Genomic DNA, 21,648 nt, shown 5'->3' on the forward strand with positions numbered 1-21,648 from the left:
GTCCCCCAACTCTACTCCCCTCTGACAACCATGAATCTGTTTTCTGTGTCTATGAATCTGTTTCAGTTTTGTTTGTTCATTTATTTTGTTTTTTAGGTTCCATATATAAGTGAAATTATATGGTATTTGTCTTTCTCTGACTAACTTATTTTACTTAGCATAATACTTTCTAGGCCCATCCATACTGTTGCAAATGGTAAGATTTCATATTGATTAATACTTCATTGTACATATGTACCACAACATTTTTATCCACTCATTTATCAATGGGCACTTAGGTTGCTTCCATGTCTTGACTATCCTATCTAATAAAAGCATAATATGCAAATTGACCATCACTCCAACACACAAGATGGATGCCCCCATGTGGTCAAAGATGGCTGCCCCCATGTGGACACAAGATGGCCACCACAAGGTGGCCAGCAGGGGAGGGCAGTTGGGAGGGACCAGGTCTGCAAGGGATGGCAGTTGGGGGTGATCAAGCCTGCAGGGGAGGGCTGTTAGGGGTGACCAGGCCAGCAGAGGAGGGAAGTTGGGGGCGACCGGGCCTGCAGGGGAGAGCATTTGGGGGGGACCAGGCCAGCAGGGGAGGGCAGTTGGAGGGACCAGGTCTTCAAGGGAGGGCAGTTGTGGGCGATCAGGCCAGCAGGGGAGGGCAGTTGGGAAGGACCAGGCCTGCAAGGGAGGGCAGTTGGGAGTGATCAAGCCTGCAGGGGAGGGCAGTTAGGGGTGACCAGGCCGGCAGAGGAGGGAAGTTGGGGGCGACTGGGCCTGCAGGGAAGGGCAGTTGGGGGGGACCCAGGCCTGCAGGGGAGAGCAGTTGGGGGGGACCAGGCCTGAAGGGGAGGGCGGTTAGGGGTGACCAGGCCTTCAGGGGAGGGCATTTAGGGGTGACCAGGCCAGCAGGGGAGGGCAGGTAGGGGCAATCAGGCTGGCAGGGGAGCAGTTGTGAGCCAGCAGTCCTGAATTGTGAGAGGGATGTCCGACTGCCTGTTTAGGCCCGATCCTACCGGGATCGGGCCTAAACAGGCAGTCGGACATCCCTTGAGGGGTCCCAGATTGGAGAGGATGCAGGCTGGGCTGAGGGACACTCCCTCCCCCACCCCCCATGCATGAATTTCGTGCACCGGGCCTCTAGTTGTAAATAATGCTGCAATGAAGATAAGAGAGCATATATTCTTTTGATTTAGTGTTTTGGATTTCTTTGGATATATACCCAAGAGTGGAATTGCTGGGTCATGTAAGGCAGTTTCGTTTTTATTTTTTTTGAGGACCCTCTATACTGTTTTCCATAGTAGCTGCACCAGTCTGCATTCCCAGCAATAGTGCACGAGGGTTCCCTTTTCTCCACATTCTCACTAACACTTGTTTGTGGAGTTATTGATGATACCAATTCTGATAGTGTGTGGTAATAACTCATTGTGGTTTTAATTTGCATTTTTAGGCAGAGATACTTTTAAGTAGAAGTAGATATGGCTTTGAAGACCTGCTTCCATTCATACAGTAGGCAGTGAGTTGCCTAGTAAGTTAATTTTTCATTAACTAGAACTTTGGACTTAAACCCTAATACTAGGCCAGACCTTGACAAAGAATCTGTTTACTCCCCACCAATTCTCAGATCCAAGTTTGGAACTGGACCAGTCCAGTAAGTCTAGAATAAAATGAAGAACAAGAGAGGGATTTTGTTCCTCTTTGCCCAGTAGCAGGCTGACCAATAACTTCCATCCCAGGACTTCTCAGTTCTGGGCTCAGCTGCTGAATGACTAATCCAAATAGAAGTAGGAGAGAGATGCCCATGTATACTTGTGCTTTTGCCAGATTTGGAGATAATATTTTAGGATTGAGGATTCTAGTGGTAGAAAAATCTATCACAGCAAATCAGTTAACTTGTATCCTTTGGACAAGGGAGTGGGATTTGGGGTGTGGTGAAGTAGTTATGGTGGCAAAAGGGTCTTTAACTTTTAACTGTATGTGACTTTATATTTTGAATTGATTATAGTCAGAATGTATTCATGTATTATTTATGTCTTTAAAGGGAAAAAAGAATCAGGTTTTTCCAAGTATCATAAAGGAAGGGTCTTTGGGGGCAGAAATAATGGGATAGCAATGATAAAGTTGTGAAAAGTTGAGTCACAGAACACAGAAAATATACATGTGGCTGGACAGTGTGAAGTGGTGGAATACAAGGCTGCAGAAATTTGTGGGAATGAATTTACTGGTACCTTGCATCCCCTCAAGGACTTTGGATTTTGTTCACAATTGGTGAGAGACCAATTAAAGTTGAAATAACATTTTAGTAATAATAATAAAGCATAGCAAAAGCATTCAAAGACATTTTTGAAAAGGTTCATCCATACCTCTGTGTGGTTTTTGTTCTAGTCCTACTGAGCACTTTGTAAAAACAGTTATAATAGTTTATGTATCACTTTGTGTTCTGCTCTTTTCCCCTAATCCTATCTAATAAAAGAGTAATATGCAAATTAACCACCACTCCACTACACCCACAAGCCACGCCCACCAGCCAATCAGGAGCGAGTATGCAAATTAACCCAACCAAGATGGCTGCAGCCACGGAGCGAGCAGGAGGCTTGGGTTTCCCCGGCAATGGAGGAAGCCAAGCTTTCCGCACACCCTGGCTGGCCCAGGCCTCCACTCAAGGCTACAAAGTTTCAATTATAGAAGATAAATAAATCCCAACAAAAATGGCAGCAGCCCACGGAGCTGGAGAGAACAGGAGGCTTGAGTTGCCCCCAGCAATGGAGGAAGCCAAGCTTCTGCAGCCCTGGCCTGCCTTGGCCTCCACTCAAGACTACAAAGTTTCAATTATAGAAGATAAATAAATCCCAGATACCAGGACCTCCGCTTGGGTCGCTTGGGGGTGTGGCCGGCCTGCAAACCACCACAGGCTCCTCGCCCAGGCCGCCCCACGCCCCAAGGGAACCTCCACCCTGATCCGGGACACCCTTCAGGGCAAACCAGCCAGCCCCCACCCATGCACCAGGCCTCTATCCTATCTAATAAAAGAGTAATATGCAAATTGACCATCACTCCAACACACAAGATGGCTGCCCCCATGTGGACACAAGATGGCTGCCACAAGATGGCCAGCAGGGGAGGGCAGTTGGGAGGGACCAGGCCTGCAAGGGAGGGCAGTTGTGGGCGATCAGGCCAGCAGGGGAGGGCAGTTAGGGGTGACCAGGCCTGCAGGTGAGGGCAGTTAGGGGTGACCAGGCCTGCAGGGGAGGGCAGTTAGGGGCAAACAGGTTGGCAGGGGAGCAGTTAGGCATTAATCAGGCTGGCAGGGGAGTGGTTAGGGGGTGATCAGGCTGGCAGGCAGAAGCAGTTAGGGGCAATCAGGAAGGCAGGCAGGCGAGCAGTTGGGAGCCAGCAGTCCTAGATTGTGAGAGGGATGTCCGACTGCCCGTTTAGGCCTGATTCTACTGGGATCGGGTCTAAACGGGCAGTCGGACATCCCTCGAGGGGTCCCAGATTGGAGAGGGTGCAGGCTGGGCTGAGGGACACCTCCCCCTCTCCTGTGCACGAATTTCATGCACCGGGCCTCCAGTCTTGTAATAATTTTTTATGTTACTGTGGAAGAGTTTAAGTAAGGGAATGACATGATCAGCTTTGTCTTTTAAAAAGATAATCTGGCATCACTAGGGAAGATGGACTTGATGGAAGAGAATCAAAATAGGGTTAAGGAGTAGGGACTGTGTTTAAGAGATGTTTAGGAGGTCCTGCCCATGAGAAGACAGTTCTAGCAAACATGAAAGTACCCCCCTAAATCCCCATTGTAAGTTGAGAGCAAGCCTTTCCCATCAGCCAAATAGAAATACTGCCTTATTCCTCCTGTAAAGCTCCCCTCTGCCTTCAACATTTTGTATAAGTCTCAGAGACCTGGTTTCATTTTGAAGTAGGCTGAGCTCTGAGTCTTTGCAGAGACTAAACCAGTGTTGATCCATTAACAGTGCACAAAAGCATGTAGCTAACAGGGGATATTGTTAGTGCGTACTTCCTTTTGGTACTTAGCCAGTTACTCAGTGGTCAGGAGTGTGTTTGTGTGTGTAGTGATGACAGGTTTTGAAAACTTTTTCTTGAATAAAACATCATTGTTACTGCAGTAATACATATTAATTTAAAAACTCACTACATAAAGTTACTTTCAGAAATATATTTTTGGGAAGGGAGCTCTAGACTGTTCCGAGATGGGGTAAATTATGTTGTTCCCCCAGAGTCTTGTTGTTTATACTTAAGGCAAGTCATTTAATCTCTCTGGTGCCTAGTCTCCACACCTTAAAAAATGTAGGAATTTTTAACCTCTGAAATGTGTGTTATTACTTCAGCAGTATCTTTTATTTTTGCTGGTGATAAAAAATAATTTTGATCTTAGTAGTTAATAGGATAATATACTATAAGTTACATTTTATCCTTAATAGTACAGGGGCTATCACTAAGTAGGTTAAGGAAGCCTGTGAACTAGTTATCACTAAAAACAGCCTTCACTTTGAACTAGTTATCACCAGAAATCTCCAATTTGATTTTAAGGTTGCTTTGATCAATAATCAAAAGGCATTTTAATCTAGTTTCACGTTTACTTAGCAGACTGGTAGAATTAGTATAGCAGGATGAGTAAGGTGTGGGGATTGCTTCTTTCTTCCCCTCTCCTCCCCCTGCCTCTGTGCCCCTCCCTTTTCTTCCATCTTCCCCTTGTCCTCCTTCTTGAAGAGGGGACCAAGCCTTTTATGTTAGTACTAGAGGCCCGATGCACGAAATTCATGCAAGTGTAGGCCTTCCTTCCCCCAGCTGCTGGCACTGGCTTCCCTCTGGCACCCAGGACCCGGGCTTCCCTTCAGCTGCCAGCAGGCACCCGGGACCCAGGCTTCCCTCACAGTCCCGGCTTCCTCCGGAAGGACATCCGGTGTAATTAGCATATTACGCTTTTATTATTATAGATAGTACATACCATTAGAACAGATTTTAGATGACAGTTAATACTTTATATTTTTAGAGAGTTAAATCTGTTTAATATATTACTCCTGTACAATCTCACTTTAAAACTTTAGCTTCCTTTTTTATTTAAAAATAAAAACCTCAATACTGTTCAGGTCATGGAAAATTCCTCTTACTTCACTAACTCATTTAGAAAAGACTTTATTAAATTGATTTCACTATACTTTTTTTGTTGAAACAGATACATACCCTACTCTTTCCAAAAAAGGGTATCAGGTAGCTCCTTCCCTACAGTTAATTTGCTATTTAGTATTAAATCATCTTTGAAATTTTATTACTTTGTAAAGTTGCAGGGTGTTTTATATAATTGAAAGAGTTGAAAGGAACCACAACATCATAACTTAGCCAGATGATCCACAGTTGTGAAAACAGACTGATAAAAGGGCCAGAAAAAGCCTTAGGTGTGCATGGAGAGAAGCACTGCCACATTTGGGCCTTCATTAAGATTGTATATTGCTTTGCATATGTGCACATAACGTTTTTTGGTGAGTTTCTGTATTTGATCTTAATTTTTGAGTAGATGAGATATTTTAAAAGGTGGATTTGTGTTATATTGGCATATTGTCTATTTGAAAGAAACCACTACTGTCTACTGAAAAAAACACACACTATTTTGTTTCCACAGAAACCTGCTAATATTTTAGTTATGGGTGAAGGTCCTGAGCGAGGAAGAGTAAAAATTGGTATGTTATATCTTTGATAAGTCACAGTGTAGAACTCTTTTAAGACTTTTGTAGGCAGCTGTATCACTTCTAATTTTTGCTTTAATAATATGACTATATTCATGTACCTCCATATGATTGAAGCCATTTTTAAAGAGTATACATTAAAAGTGAAAAGTGTTTCACACTCTTAAAGGTGTCAAACAATCTTTAGAGACTGAAGTGTCTGATTATAAAATAAGCCATGCAAGCTTTTTAAAAACTTTTACCTTCATTAAAAATAGCTTGTAGTTGAGTGGAGGGGAGGGGGGCAGGCAAAGGGGGTATAAGGACACATATGTAATACCTTAATCAATAAAGAAAAAAAGAAAAAATAATTTTAAAATAAAAATAAAATGAAAAAATGAAGAAAATACTTCTAAAAAAAAAAAAAAAGAATGCTTAGTAGAGGTGAGTGGCTTCTATTTATGTTAGACCGGCAGCCTCACCTTTAGTCCCAAGGGCATACAGCATACTGATAATTAAACCATCAGGTCTGTTCACCTGAACCAGATTAGATCAGAACATATGCTTCTGTTGACCCCATCTAGATTAGGAATTACAAACCAGGAAAACCACTGAGGCCAGATAGATACAGAACCGTAAGTTCTAACAAGCCTTGTCTTGTAGCAGGCCTTTGCCTAATGGTAAAAAAGAAAAATTAATGAGCATTCTGTACTTTGGCATGTTTTTAATAGCTTTTTAAAAATATATCCAAACAAAATTTTACCCATTTTTAATAATTTATAAGGATAGAATTAAATTAATTTATCCTAATTGGGTTTTTTCATTGTCATTTCTAAGTTGTGTTTGTCACATTTAGTTTGTTTTGTGTGTGGGTAGAAATGTTGTAACTGAATTGGATGAATTTAAAGGCAGCAGGTTTGTGGAACCATTTAACAAAGCTAAATAGTAATTTCTGATTGCATGATTTAATATGAATAAGAATTATAAGCTGATTTGTACCACTTCTCCAACAAAGAAAAACATAGGTGTTACTAACTCTTCTTCCCTCTCCTCCTCTATAAATTCCCCAAATCTCACTTTCTGCTTTTAATTAGACTCAAATATACACTTTTATGATATAAACCTTGCAAACTTTTTAGTAGTGATAATATTTGATGCACCTCAAAGTACTCCTAGTCATTGATTTCCCTAGAGAACCAGGCCCTGTTAGTATTGTCATCAAATGATGTTAAGTCCTAACCTGTGCTTTTAAAGAATTTTGTCCAATCCAGTTTAGGGCACCAAATTAAAATATAAATTCAAAGCATGCAAAATGTAAAAGACCCAAATAGTAGTGACAGATGTGTTCTTTACTGTAAAATTTGGGGGAAACATATACTAAGGTAATCTAGTTTGGGAGTATATTTCTGTGTAATGTATATCATGTTGGCAGGTTTGGGGAGGAGGGCACTAATGGCTTAAAAGCATTCACATTTAAGAAGAAATAAACAGTCTTCTATAAACCAGTACTTAGTAAGCTGACTCATGGTTTTAATTCTTTGCCAAATGTCTTTGTTTTTTAAACCTCCATAATTAACTAGATTAGACTAGGATCTACTTCATTAAAAATATATATTAGAACAAACTTAACAAATGGTGGATGAATCTTGAAATTTTTGAATTGGTGGTATGGTAGTGATTTTTTATTCAGCATGTATTTGCCAAAAGCTATGTGTAATGACACCATACTTGATACTAAAAAGAATAGAGAAATGAAAAAGATGCAATTTTTGCCTTTAACAGGATTACACTGTTGTAGGATAAACAGCCATGCCTCAATAACTACACTACATATTAAACCATGTTAAGTACCATGAACTGTATCTCACCACAGCTCCAGCTCAGATATGAGTGATGGCATTTGTCAAATCACTTAATTTCTTCTAACCTCAGTGTTGTCATTTGGAAAAGAAGGTGATTAATTGAACTATACGACTTTAAAGTCTTTTCCAGCTTAACAAAATACTGGGACTCTTAGGTTAGTAAAATTCAACCCAAATAAATAGGGAGAAATAGTGGTGTTAACATACTGTATAGTCAACTTTTGATTACACCAGTGAACAGACTTATTGATGCAATGATGGAAAGCCTTACTCCAATCTCATTTCTCAGTGCTTTTGACCAATGCAAAGAATGGAAATGTGGCTTAACAATCCTGTCCCCAATGGTGGTGTGGCAGATAGGAAGAAAGCTGTCTAGAGCAGTGGGGTCACCCTTGACCTCTGGCAGCACAGCATGTCTCTAACCTAGGTGAAGAGTGAGTGACAATAGTTTGCAAAGAATGAAGATCTCAGACTTGTTTTACCTTTAGGTTTTGTGTTTTTATCTCCCAGAATTCAGCACATTTTCATATCTTACTAAATAACAGTGATAAAATTAGAGTAATCAATTAAATTTGTTAAAATCTATTTACTTAACGTTCTTCTTTGGGTTTTTTGTTTGTTTGTTTTTTGTTTTTGTTTTTTTTTACAGCTGATATGGGCTTTGCCCGATTATTTAATTCACCTTTGAAGCCTTTAGCAGATTTGGATCCAGTAGTCGTAACATTCTGGTACCGAGCTCCAGAATTACTTCTTGGAGCAAGACATTATACCAAAGCTATTGGTGAGTAGAACTAATTAAGATTCTGTGATGTTTTCAAATTGACTTTATTGTTGTAAAATATAAGTATATCTATATATTTTTTAATTAAGAAACAGAAAATTATAAAAGTAAGAGCAAAAACTAACCTAAAATTATACTACCTAGAAATATCATCATTGGCATTAGGGGTCTATCATTCCAGACTACCTCTCTGATAGATAAATAGATATTAAAAACATTTTAAATAATATGAGATCATACTATGCATTCTAAGTAAAAAGTATTTTAAATTTTACTTGAAAGGAGAAATAAGCACAACAAAATGTCTAAGTCATTGAACTTCAGACAATTATTTTTTTCAAATATTAGTTCCTAAAAGATTCCCTTAAAGTTAAGGGAAAAAATATTTTTAAAAGTAGTAATCTAGAATATCTTAATTCACTTTAAAATTTTTATAGTATTGGTCACCTCCCTATTATGACGGATGAGGAAATTAGTGCTTTTATACTTCTCCCCCACCTACCTCTCATTTTAGAAGCTATATTAGTAATATCATTAGTAATATCACTTTGTTGATTATTTCAGCCTTTAATTTCTGTTTGCAAGTCATAATTCCCATGGTTTAACTTAGATCGGATATTGTAATAGATTCAGTGTTCAGCTACCATAGTCCTTTTACCACAGGTTTATGTGCTTTGCCTCTTTTTGCCTTTATTGTGTGTTTTTACTGGTTACTTAACTTGTTCTGTATATGATATTAAACCTACCTTTCTTTTCTTGGATAACTCCATCCTGAACTTTTCTATGTTTTGCTCTATTATGGATTGTGTTTCATCCTGGCTTTTTCTTTCTTTCTTTCTTTCTTTTTTAATTCCTATGGGTTGGGTATATTTCTTTCTGGATTTCATTATTTCATTCCTTATTTCACTACAGCATATTCTCAAGTAACAGCCTTTAAAAGGGTATCTTAGAGGTAAATTTTCTAATTCTTGTATTTCTGAAAAATGCCTTTATCATACTTGACAATTTGTCAAAGTGCAAAATTATTTGTCTAGGTGCAAAATAATTCTCCTTCAGAATTTGATGATGCTCTTCCATTGTCTTCTAGCATCAGTGTTGCTAATGAAATGTCTCATGCCAACCTTCTTCTCATTTATTGGTATATTGCCTGGGGTTTTTATCTTTCTTAAAACAAAACAGGATTTCTCATCCTGATATTTCACAGTGATCTGCTGGCTACTTGATAGACACATTCGATCTGAAGTTCATTTCCTATATCCCTATTTCTTTCTCTCCTAAACTAAGTGTAGACAGATGTTAGACTTCTTATATTGTACAGGTTTGTTCAAAGGGTGGATTTGATATCGCCAGGATGGTAGAGAGGAAAAGGCATTCCGGGCAAGAGGAACCACTTGGAAACCTTCAGGTGTGTTGTGTGAATGGAGGATAGGAGTAGTTAGTATGGCTGGAAGATGTAATGTTTGGGAGGGAAGCAAGTTGATGTTAGAGGGAAATCATTTAAAAGGATTCCATGCTGAATGCTGTACCTTAGCTGCATGCTCCGTGTACCATTCAAATGGTGGTGAGACTAGTCAGTGGATAAGATCCAGGAGGACTCGTTGACAATCCCACATTGTTATTAAAAACAGAAAAAGAAAAAAAAATACAGTTGACCCTTGAACAACACAGGTGTTGGAGCAACAACCACCCAAACAATAAAAATTCAGCATATAAATTGGTGGCCCTCCATATACTTGGATTCCCGCCCTAGCCAGTTTGGCTCAGTAGATAGAGCGTCAGCCTGCGGACTGAAGGGTCCCGGGTTCGATTTCAGTCAAGGGCACATGCCCAGGTTGTGGGCTCAATCCCCAGTAGGGGGTGTTCAGGAGGCAGCTGATCCGTGATTCTCTCTCATCATTGATGTTTCTATCTCTCCCTCTCCCTTCCTCTCTGAAATCAATTAAAAAATATATATATATATATATATATATATATATATATATATATATATATATATATATATATATATTTGGATTCCCAATTGCAAATCGCAAATATGTACAGACTTGTTGTAGTTGGTTTTCGAAGTACAAAATCTCCCAGAGTTGTGCAGGACAATACTGCTTCCTACTTAACAATAATATTGTGTTCTAGATCCTTCTCTGTATGGTTACGTCTGCCTTTCATGTCCCAGAAATATTTTTATATATGTCTGCCTAGATCAGATCTTCACATGGCCAGTCTCTTCTTTTCATTCAGATCTTAGTCAAAATACTGCCTCTTCACAGAGAACTCCCTTGATCACAGTCTAAAGTAACCACCCTCCCTTCCTCATCAGAGTTCTGTCTTACTATCTTGATAGCATCAAACAGTGCCTAAAATCCACTAAAACAGATCGACCTGTCCTAACTGTTCTCCAATTATAGGCTAGAGCCTCTATGGCACATAGTAGTACTTAGTACTTAGTACTCTGTTGAGTAAGTGAATGAATCTTGTCCCTGGGGTCTCCTCCTGTTCTTCTCATTACTGTGGGTTTGTATCTTTATTACTTTGTTGCCATTTCAATGTATACTCAAAAAGGTAAAAGGAGAAATACTGTGATCATTTCCCCATATCAATCTTGAATCCAACATGTCTTTTCTCAAAAAATCTTTATGTTCACTACTCTTCATGCCAGCATTGAGATCACATTTTATTTTGTAGAAAAATAAAGGTAGATAAAGTTAAGTCAGCTTGATATGGGATTTCTCAACTATCTTTGTGAGTTTTCTACATATCTAAAATAATTCCAAAATAAAATGCATATATTTTAAAAAGTCAGAAGGAAAGGTAAAGATTATTGAAGGTAGTTCTGTTTTTGAGTTACATATAATTACCTAAACACACATTTGGTTATCTTTTTTACAAGTACATTCTAAATGTACTTAAAAGCATATAAACTAATATGATCCATAGCTATTTTTTCCACCTAGAAAATGAATATTTCAAAATAGTGTTACTTTTGGTAAGACATGTTAATAGACCATACAAATAGAAAGTTATTACCTAGTGTTAGCTGCTATTAACTGAAAACTTGAGGCTTTGAAATCACTTAAATAAATTAAGAAATATACTATTGGCCCTAGTCAGGTAGCTCAGTTGGTTAGAGCGTCATCCTGATATGCCAAGGTCTCAGGTTCGATCCTAGGGCAGGGAACATATGGGAAGCAACCAATAAATGCATAAATAAGTGAAACAACAAATCTCTCCTCCCTCCCTCCCTCCCTCCCTCCCTCCCTCCCTCCCTCCCTCTTTTTCTCTCTCCCTAAAATCTATCAATAAATACAATTTTTAAAAAATGTACTATCACAGAAGCTTGTGACTTTGGTTCATTATTATATTTTTCTTTTTTCTTAGTAAACTTATATTTTACTGTGAACATTAAGATTTGTATAGCCTGATATTCACTAATTCTACAATCCAACAGCTTTAATGCAAGGGCTCTTTGTCATAAAGCAAACTATCAGCAGTGAGGTAGATTCCTTTAGTCAAATGACTTTGTAATTTGGGAAAGAGAATGCCTATCTTCATAGCTTTTCCCTCTTCTTTTCACCAACATTAAAATTTATTGAATAACTTAAACTTTTGAAAACTTAAGAGAAACCAAAATGATGCAAATTATGTAGTTTAAGGGATGTCCAGTTGAGAAAATAGTATGAATATATGTATAAAATAATTTTGTCATCTTTAAATAAAAGTAACAAAGACTAGCAACCTGACTTGTAGCCTTAACTCTGTCACTCTGGAGAGTGTGTGTGTTTAGGCAAAATGAGAATTTAACCTAACTCATCTCTTAGATCCCCATCAACTCTGAAAGCTCTATGACTTTAGGTAAAAACGACTGCCTTCTGAGATAGGGAGATCACAAAGGTTACTAACTTGGGTTGAAACTCAGGTCAGTGACAGCCCCTCTGCAATGGTGCTCCCCACCTCGTGTCCACCTCACTTGGCCAAGAACAATCTTGTATCAAAACATTAGCACAAATAAAGTTATATTGGTATCTTTATTTTTTGTTTGAGAGAGAAATTACACATAAACTATTTTTCATGTAAGTTTTAAAAAATAGAATAAAGGAGTAAAAAATGAAATTTCTTCCTTGATTTTGGTCTCTCCCACACAATCCCATTCTTCCCTTCACCTATACAGGTAGCCTAAGAGTCCATTAAAGTAATCAACAGGTTCCCCACAACACAGTGAAAGCTATGTACCAAGAACTTCCGTAGCAGATTGACTTCCCTGTCAAATACTTGCAGTGTGAGCAGTTGGTAGATGAACCTGTGTGGTTGAATTTATACATAAACACCTTTGGCATCATTTAAAGAGTTAAGTCTGCTAGTGGAGTTTGGTGGATTATTTTAAACTAAAGACTAATAAGAAACAGCAAAAGAGCATAGGGAAAAAATCTGAACATCCAACTACTATGTTCCCGCTTTCTATTACAGACAGATTTTAGTGCTGTGGTCATCTATTCCATTGTTCAGAACTGTAAGCTGAATCATTACATCAAAGACAGGAAATAATAGGTTGTAAACATTGTACTCCCTGGACAAAGTTAAAATCATTTTGAGCATCTGGAGTTTTACTTTGATTGACTTTGTGGAGAGGCTGAAAAGGGATTATTAATTTTTACTTTACTAATAGTAAAGGCATCTCAAGTTTTACTAAATTATGGATTTTCAAGCTCAGATTTTTGTGGTCAAATAACTGAATGCCTGCTGATTATGTAGTATTCTATTAAATGGGAAGTATACAATAACATAGGGAGAATGAGAATTGACACTTTTATTAAGCTAGAAGCTTGTACACCTATTGATTAAAACATTATTTTTTTTACTTTTTTTTATTGTTTAAAGTATTACATATAGTAGTACATATATCTCCTTTTTTCCCCATTGACCTTCCCCCAGCCTCCCATACACCCTGTCGCATATCCTCACACCCCCCCCCCCCCCGCCCTCCGCAGTGTCTTGTATCCATTGGTTGTGCTTATTTGCATGCATACAAGTCCTTTGGTTGATCTCTTCCCCCCCCTCCCCAACATTCCCCAGCCTTCCCGCTGTAATTTGACAGTCTGTTCGATGCTTTACTGCCTCTGTAGCTTTTTGTTTATCAGATTATAATGTTCTTTATTTTCCATAAATGAGTGAGATCATGTGGTATTTTTCTTTCATTGCCTGGCTTATTTCACTTAACATAATGCTCTCCAGATCCATCCATGCTGCTGCAAATGGTAAGAATTCCTTCTTTTTTACCGCAGCATAGTATTCCATTGTGTAGATGTACCACAGTTTTCTAATCCACACATCTGCTGATGGCCATTTAGGCTGTTTCCAAATCTTAGCTATGGTGAATTGTGCTGCTATGAACATAGGGGTGCATATATCCTTTCTGATTGGTGTTTCTAGTTTCTTGGGATATATTCCTAGAAGTGGGATGACTGGGTCAAATGGGAGTTGCATTTTTAGTTTTTTGAGGAAACTCCATACTGTTCTCCACAGTGGCTACACCAGTCTGCTTTTCCACCAGCAGTGCACAAGGGTTCCTTTTCCTCCGCATCCTCGCCAACACTTGTCGTTTGTTGATTTGTTGATGATAGCCATTCTGACAGGTGTGAGATGGTACCGCATTGTCGTTTTGATTTACATCTCGGATTATTAGTGACTTTGAGCATGTTTTCATATGTCTCTTGGCCTTCCTTCTGTCTTCTTTCTATTTAGGTCTGTTGCCCATTTTTTTATTGGATCATTTATCTTCCTTTTATTAAGTTGTATAAGCTGCCTGTAGATGTTGGAGATTAAACCTTTATCAGTGATAGCATTTGCAAATATGTTCTCCCATACAGTGTGCTTTCTTGTTGTTTTGTTGATGATTTCCTTTGCTGTGCAAAAGCTTTTTATTTTGATGTAGTCCCATTTGTTTATTTTCTCCCTAGTTTCCATTGCCCTAGGGGCAGTATCGGTGAACAAGTTCTTTTGGCATATGTCTGAGATTTTGCTGCCTGTGGATTCCTCTAGTATTTTTATGGTTTCCCATCTTATGTTTAAGTCTTTTATCCATTTTGAGTTTATTTTTGTGTATGGTATAAGTTGGTGGCCTAGTTTCATTTTTTTGCATGTATCTGTCCAATTTTCCCAACACCATTTATTGAAGAGACTGTCTTAACTCCATTGTATGTTCATGCCTCCTTTGTCAAATATTAATTGAGCATAGTGGTTTGGGTCGATATCTGGGTTCTCTATTCTATTCCATTGGTCTATATGTCTGTTCTTGTGCCAGTACCAGGCTGTTTTGAGAACAGTGGCTTTGTAATACAGCTTGAAATCTGGTATTGAGATCCCACCTACTTTGTTCTTCTTTCTCAGGATTGCTGTGGCTGTTTGGGGTCTTTTTTTATTCCAGATGAATTTTTGGGGAGTTCTTTCTAGGTCTGTGAAATATGCCGTTGATATTTTAATGGGGAGTGCATTGAATCTATAGATTGCTTTGGGTAGTGTGGACATTTTAATGATGTTGATTCTACCAATCCATGAACATGGTATGTTCTTCCATCTGTTTACGTCTTCTTCTATCTCTTTTTTCAGTGTCCTGTAGTTTTCCGCATATAGGTCTTTTACCACCTTAGTTAAGTTTATTCATAGGTATCTTAATTCTTTTGGTGCAATCGTAAATGGGATTGCTTTTTTAGTCTGTCTTTCTGTAAGTTCACTATTGGTGTATAGAAATGCCATAGATTTCTTGGCGTTAATTTTTATCCTGCTACATTGCCAAATTCATTTATTAAGTCTGTTAGTTTTTTGATGGAGTCTTTCGGGTTTTTTATGTACAATATCATGTCATCTGCAAATAAGGACAGCTTTACTTCTTTTCCAATTTGGATGCCTTTTATTGCTCCTTCTTGTGTAATTGCAATGGCTAATACTTCCAGTACTGTGTCAAACGGGTGTGGTGAGAGTGGGCATCCCTGTCTTGTTCCTGTTCTTAGGAGAAATGGTTTTAGTTTTTGCCCATTGAGTATGATGTTAGCTGTGGGTTTTTCATATATGGCCTTTATTATGTTGAGGTATGAATCTTCTATTCCCACCTTGCTGAGGGTCTTTATCAAGAAAGGGTGTTGGATTTTGTCAAATGCTTTTTCTGCATCAATTGATATGACTATGTGATTTTTATCTCTCAATTTGTTTATGTGATGTATCACGTTTATTGATTTGCAGATATTGTACCATCCTTGCATTTCTGGGATAAATTCTACTTGGTCATGGTGTATGATCTTTCTAATGTACTGCTGGAGCCGATTTGCTAGAATTTTGTTGAGGATTTTGGCATCTATGTTCATGAGGGATATTGGCCTTTAATTTTCTTTCATTGTGTTGTCTTTCTAATTCTTTGAGTTGTAGGGTTAGGTAATTTATTATCATTGTTTCTTGTTTTTTGCAGTAGGCTTGTAGAGCTATGAACTTCCCTCTCAGGACTGCTTTTGCTGTGTCCCATAGATTTTTGATTGTTGTGTTTTCATTGTCGTTTATTGCCATGATGTTTTTTATTTCTTCCTTAATCTCTCTGGTGACCCAGTCCTTGTTTAATAGCATGCTGTTTAGTCTCCATGTGTTTGATTTTTTTGGATTGTTTTTATTGTAGTTGATTTCCAGTTTTATGCCATTGTGTCTGAGAAGATGCTTGATATAATTTCTATCTTTTTGAATTTGAAGAGACTTTGCCTGTGACCCAGTATATGATCTATCTTTGAAAATGACCCATGTGCACTTGGGAAGAATGTATATTCTGTGTCTTTGGGGTGAAATGTTCTGAAGATGTCAATTAATTCCATCTGGTCTAGTGAGTCATTTAGGATTGTTGTTTCTTTGCTGATTTTTTGTTTAGAGGATTTGTCCAATGGTGATAGTGGGGTATTAAAGCCCCCTACTATGATTGTATTGCTGTCAATCTCGCCCTTGATATCCTCCAGGAGTTTTTTTTTTATGTATTTGGGTGCTCCTGTATTGGGTGCATATATGTTTACTAGAGTCATTTCTTCTTGTTAGATTGCTCCCTTTAGTATTATGAAGTGGCCTTCCTTATATCTTTTTATGTCCTTCACTTTGAGATCTAATTTGTCAGATAGAAGTATTGGTACCCTAGCTTTTTATTCATTTCCATTCACCTGAAAAACCTTTTTCCATCCCTTCACCCTCAGTCTGTGTGCATCTTTTTTCCGAGGTGGGTTTCTTGTAGACAGCAGATATATGGGTCATGTTTTCTTATCCAACCCGTTACCCTATATCTTTTGATTGGGGCATTTAATCCATTTACATTTAAAGTTATTGTTGATAGGTACTTGTTTGTCGCCATTTTCATTCTTTACCCCTGTGTTCCTTCTTCGCTGCCTATTTCTTCTTTTTACAGCAGACTCTTTAGCATTTCTTGCATTGCTGGTTTGGTGGTAATAAACTGCCTTAGTCCTTTTTTGTCTGTGAAGCTCCTGATTTAACCCTCCATTTTGATTGATAGCCTTTCTGGGTATAGTATTCTTGGATTCAGACCTTTACTTTGCATGACTTTGTATATTTCTTTCCATTCCCTTCTGGCCTGATGTGTTTCTGTTGAGAAATCAGTCGCTAGTCTGATGGGGGATCCTTTGTAGGTAACTTTCTGTTTCTCTCTGGCCGCTTTTAAGATTCTTACTTTGTCGTTGGTGTTTGCCAGTTTAATTATAATGTGCCTTGGCTTCGGTCTTTTGGGGTTCATTTTGCTTGGTACTCTGTGAGCTTCTTGGATTTGTATGGGTTTTTTCTTCCCTATATCTGGGAAGTTTTCTGTCATTATTTCTTCAAACAGGTTTTCTATTCCTTGCTCAGTTTCCTCTCCTTCTGGCACCCCTATTATTCGGATGTTGTTTTGTTTTGTGTTGTCCCAAAGTTCCCATAGGCTCTCCTCCTGCTTTTTAATTTTTTTTTCTAGAAGCTACTCTACTTGGGTATTTTTTCCTACCTTGTCTTCTAGCTCATTGATGCGGTCCTCTGCTTCTTCTAGTCTACTATTGATGCTTTCTATTGAGTTCTTCATAGCAGCGATGTCATTTTTCGTTTCTTCTTGGTTCTTCTTCATTTCTCTTGGTTCTTACACATATTGTTGAATTTGTCTTCCATTCTTTTCAGCCACCTTAGGACCATTTCTCTGAATTCTTTCTCTGACAGGTTGCTTGCCTCCATTTCGTTTACTTCCTTTTCTGGTGATGCCTGCTTTTCTTTCATATGCAGGCTGTTTCTTTGTCTCCCCATGATCTCTCTTCTCCGGGTGTCTCGTTATGTAGTTCTCTCTCTCCTGCGTTGATTTAAAGGCACAAAATACAACACAACAAGGCACAACGCACAAGGCACTGAACACAAATGTATTCATGATATTAATAACCCCAAATAAAGGTGACCACCAGAGAAAGGCGAATTAGAGGATAAGAAAGAAAGAAGAAGAGAAAAAAAAGGAGTGCAAAAATGAAATTGGGAAAAGGAAAAACAACTAAGAGAGAAAAGAAAGAGAATAAGAAAGAAGAGGGGAAAAAACTATTTATATGGGGAGAAAACTCCAGTAGAACAGCCACTAATCCCAACAAATTCCAGCAACAAATACCTAGATATGAATGCAAACTACAAACAACAACTAATATCAAGCGAGGTGAGGGAAAACAGAAGCAAAAAACAAAACAAAAAATAACAAAAAGCAAAAGCAAAACACTCTGACAAACAAGCATAAGAAAACTGATATAATCAACAATTAAGCAAACAACAACAAAAGGACAGAGAGGGAAAATATTTTTTGGATAGTGAAGAAAGAGAAGAGAGAGGTGTGTATGGACTTGGAGCAGGGAATTGGAAATTAGATATTTAAGTAGGGTGAAATTTTAACGGGGTAAAAAGAAGAAATAGGGGAAATCTAAAACAGGAATAGGGTAAGAGAAACAGGACAACAAAAGGGGAAAAGTGAGGAAAAGAGTGTTGGCATAAAGATAGAGTAAAATGGTGCTAAAGGAAAGATGAAAATAGAATATAGAACACTAATCCCAAAGTAAAATAAAGATAAAATAAAATGACACTTTTTTTAAAAAGGTAAAATAGTAGTAGTAATAATACTGATTGAAAATAAAAATGTAATAATTAAAAAGGTAAAATCAAGTGAGGAAAAAAGAAAAAAAATTTAGTTTCTTAAGTAAAAGATGAAAAAATAAATAAAAATGTGCAGTAGTGAAGGTCATTCACTTCCTCTACTGTTCTGTTTGGCATGCCTGTTTCTTTGTCAGGACAGTATTGAAGTTCCCTGCGTTCCACTGCTCCTCAGTGTTGTAGGCCACAGTCCTGATTTTCAAGCAGGCAGTACATTTTTATTTCTTATACTCCTTTATTTGTGTTTACACAAGAGTCAATTTGTGATTCAACCCCTGGGTGGCAGTGTTTCTGGATTGACCTCCGGGTCTATAGGTCCTCTCTAGCTAGTGCTTAGATTTTGTTTTGCCCGTGGCACTTAATATCGGTTTGTGAAAAGGGCCTCCCCAGAGCTGGTTCTCTGATCGCCACTCCCCGCTCTTATCCCCAGGTTCCACAAAAACAACTTTCCCCTGCTGTCTCCTAGAGTGTCCCCAATTGGGTGATCCTATGAACTGGGCTCAGCAATCAGAAGCAAGGATCCAAAAAAAAAAAAAAAAAAGAGAGAGTGAGAGAGAGAAAAGAGCCAGAGCAAGCGTGCAAACCCCAGCGCTGTGCGCAAATCTGCGCAGTCTCCTTTCCCCTTGGGTCCAAGCAGCCGGCACCCACCCCCCCCCCCCCCAAAATCTCTAGGCTGTCCTTCTGCGCCCAGTTCAGCTATGGGTTGCTTTTTAGAGTTCCCTTCTGTTAGCAGCTCTGTGGACTCCCTTCCACATTCGCGAATCACGCCAGCCCCAAAGGCTGTGGATTTTTCTGGTCGCAGACTTCCCCAGGTCCTCCAGCCCCCGCAGTGAGTGTTTCTCTCTCCTGCCCGCACCACAGACCTCACCTTCTCCCAGGCGAAATCTGACCTTTCGTGAGGGCGTGCAGAGCTCCTCTGAATCCGCGTGCTCGTGCCACTTGGGAACTGGTGTCCTCGGGTGTGCAGCTGTTCGCTGGGTGCCGTAGTTATAGATTTTCAGGCTTCTGATAACATCCACTTTCCCCTTCAAGATGGCGCGGTCTCCGTGTCAGAGCGGGTCACTTCGGGAGGGAACCCAGCAGCAGTGGGGGCAGCCCCGTCAGGGGAACCCTGTCCGGCCATCCCCCACAGTCTCCTGGAGTTTAGCTGTCCCCCAACTCACCAACAAACACTCCCCGTGCGACCACACACTCTCCCTTTCTTCTCTCACTCACACACTTTCTTACAGTCTGCCTTCCCGTTGGCAGCCATCTTCCCTTCCTCCTGATTAAAACATTATTTAACAAATCTTTTTCTCTCCCCATTTGGGTCTACTTTGCCTGGTTAGTTCAATAGCTATACATGAGCATCACAGATTTTGAGAAGTAGATATAACTTATATGTTTTTAATTTAAAGGGAAATCTTTCTAGAAGGAGGTAAGCAGGTAGGTGAATAGGAAAGGACTTTGCCATGAATTTGGTAAAGTGTGACAAAATAGGCATGATGGAAGGAGAGACTATTTAAAATGTTAGAATTTGTCTGAAATAATAGCCAGGTCAGCAAACTCAAATTCATGATTCATGTCTGCATCAGAATTTTGAAGGAAAGAAAGTTGGTGAAATTGATAAAAGTGAAAAATAAAAGAAGAGATATAAAGAAAGAGGTTATTAGGGTGAGGTTAAGCAAGGTTCAATAAACTATTTATTCTTACTTTCCTGATTTTTTTATTGTAAAATTGGTGTACTTTAGGGATGCTTAGATCCTTTACTCATCTCTCATCTTTCTTTACATATTTTATTTTCTTCTTTAGAGTTTTGCCTAGCTAACCAGAAGGATTTGTTACATTGTCTTTTAGGTGCTATGAGTAGAGTTTTAAACATGCAAGCTGACCTTTCAGCCCTTTTTGTGATCCTGCTTAGCTTGCCTATCTTTTATTTGATTAAGATTATCAAAGGGTAAAAAGAATTAATCACAGACTCCCTAATTTTCCCATTTCACTTTCTGACACTGGTGGGTGGAATGGGAATCTATATTTACTAAAAATGAAAGAGCTTGGTTTATATTTCCTGATGAGACTTCTTCGTACGGTGGTATTGGCTAGACTTGGTTCTCTAATGTAGGGTAAAACGGATAAGTAAATAATGTCATTTTTAAAAATCTCTTGCTGGTAGTGAGGGTGTATATATTTAAGTAAATAGATGATTAACTTGTTACTCTGAAATGTAAATATAATCATTTTATTTTAAATTAAATATCTACATTTCAGTTTTGGAGTTTAAGAATTCTGTTATTTATAAATTAAATTTTTTCTCTCATTTTTCCATTTAAGTGACAGCTAATAACATAGGTGAACAATCAGTTTTAATAAAAGTCATTTTTACCCCACTATAGTTGTATTGGTTAAATCATTCAAAAACCACTGGCTGAGTATCTGCTATGTGAAGAAGTTAACATTGTCATTTTAGGGATTTGTTGCTTTCAGCTTCAAATTCTAAATTGGTATATAGATCTTTCTATTGAGTAAAAATGTAATATGAATGAAAGTTAGTTTGTATCATAATGCAAATGAAGGGAATTTGTTGTGTACAGAGAAATCCATTTACCTGGCTTTTATAAGTAATTTTTATGAAGTTATAGCTTTTGTACCCATTTAAAGGTAGTATTTTACCCCCCTTTTTTTTGTTCCTATTAAATACTTGACCTTGCAAAATCACCTTACACTTGTTATATTCTAAAGAAAAACTTTGATATATTTTTCTTTATTGATTAAAATATCAATCAATTTTTAAAAAAAAATATTAATTTTTATTAAAATGTTCTATTATTTTAATGATTACTCACTTATTTTAGCCCTTTGTATTCACCATGTCTCTATCGAAATAAACCTACATTTCTATGAAAAAAAAAAAGAAACACTTTGAATGAAAAACTCTTCAAGTAGAAATACTGTTTCATTAGAATATTTGTGTTCAGTCGCTGTCTTTTTCTTGTTGTAATCACACCTTGCTAAATAGTGTTAACATGGGAGCATAATTATTAGACTTTACAAATTAAACAAGCTAAAGAAAAAAATATTTTTTACCACAAAAAATTGTACTGATTATTTTTGGCAAGTATGCCCCATTTCAGGGGCTGTTTGGGTTTTTGGTTTATTTATTTTTTGTTTAGTTTTGTTT

The 21,648-nt window shown here is 38.2% G+C and overlaps 1 protein-coding gene across 5 annotated transcripts in view; it reads left to right on the forward strand.

Moving 5' to 3' along the window:
* CDK8 (cyclin dependent kinase 8) overlaps positions 1–21,648 on the forward strand; it is a 161,803-nt gene that overhangs the window by 126,147 nt on the left and 14,008 nt on the right. For all 5 annotated transcript variants that reach the window (XM_079773472.1, XM_079773473.1, XM_079773471.1 and 2 more), the window contains 2 exons: positions 5,636–5,693; positions 8,190–8,321. In XM_079773472.1, coding sequence (XP_079629598.1) covers positions 5,636–5,693; positions 8,190–8,321 — 190 coding nt within the window. The remainder of the gene's footprint in view (positions 1–5,635; positions 5,694–8,189; positions 8,322–21,648) is intronic.

This window comes from Cnephaeus nilssonii (genome assembly GCF_951640355.1).
Source record: "Cnephaeus nilssonii genome assembly, chromosome: 6".
NCBI classification, from domain to species: domain Eukaryota; kingdom Metazoa; phylum Chordata; class Mammalia; order Chiroptera; family Vespertilionidae; genus Cnephaeus; species Cnephaeus nilssonii.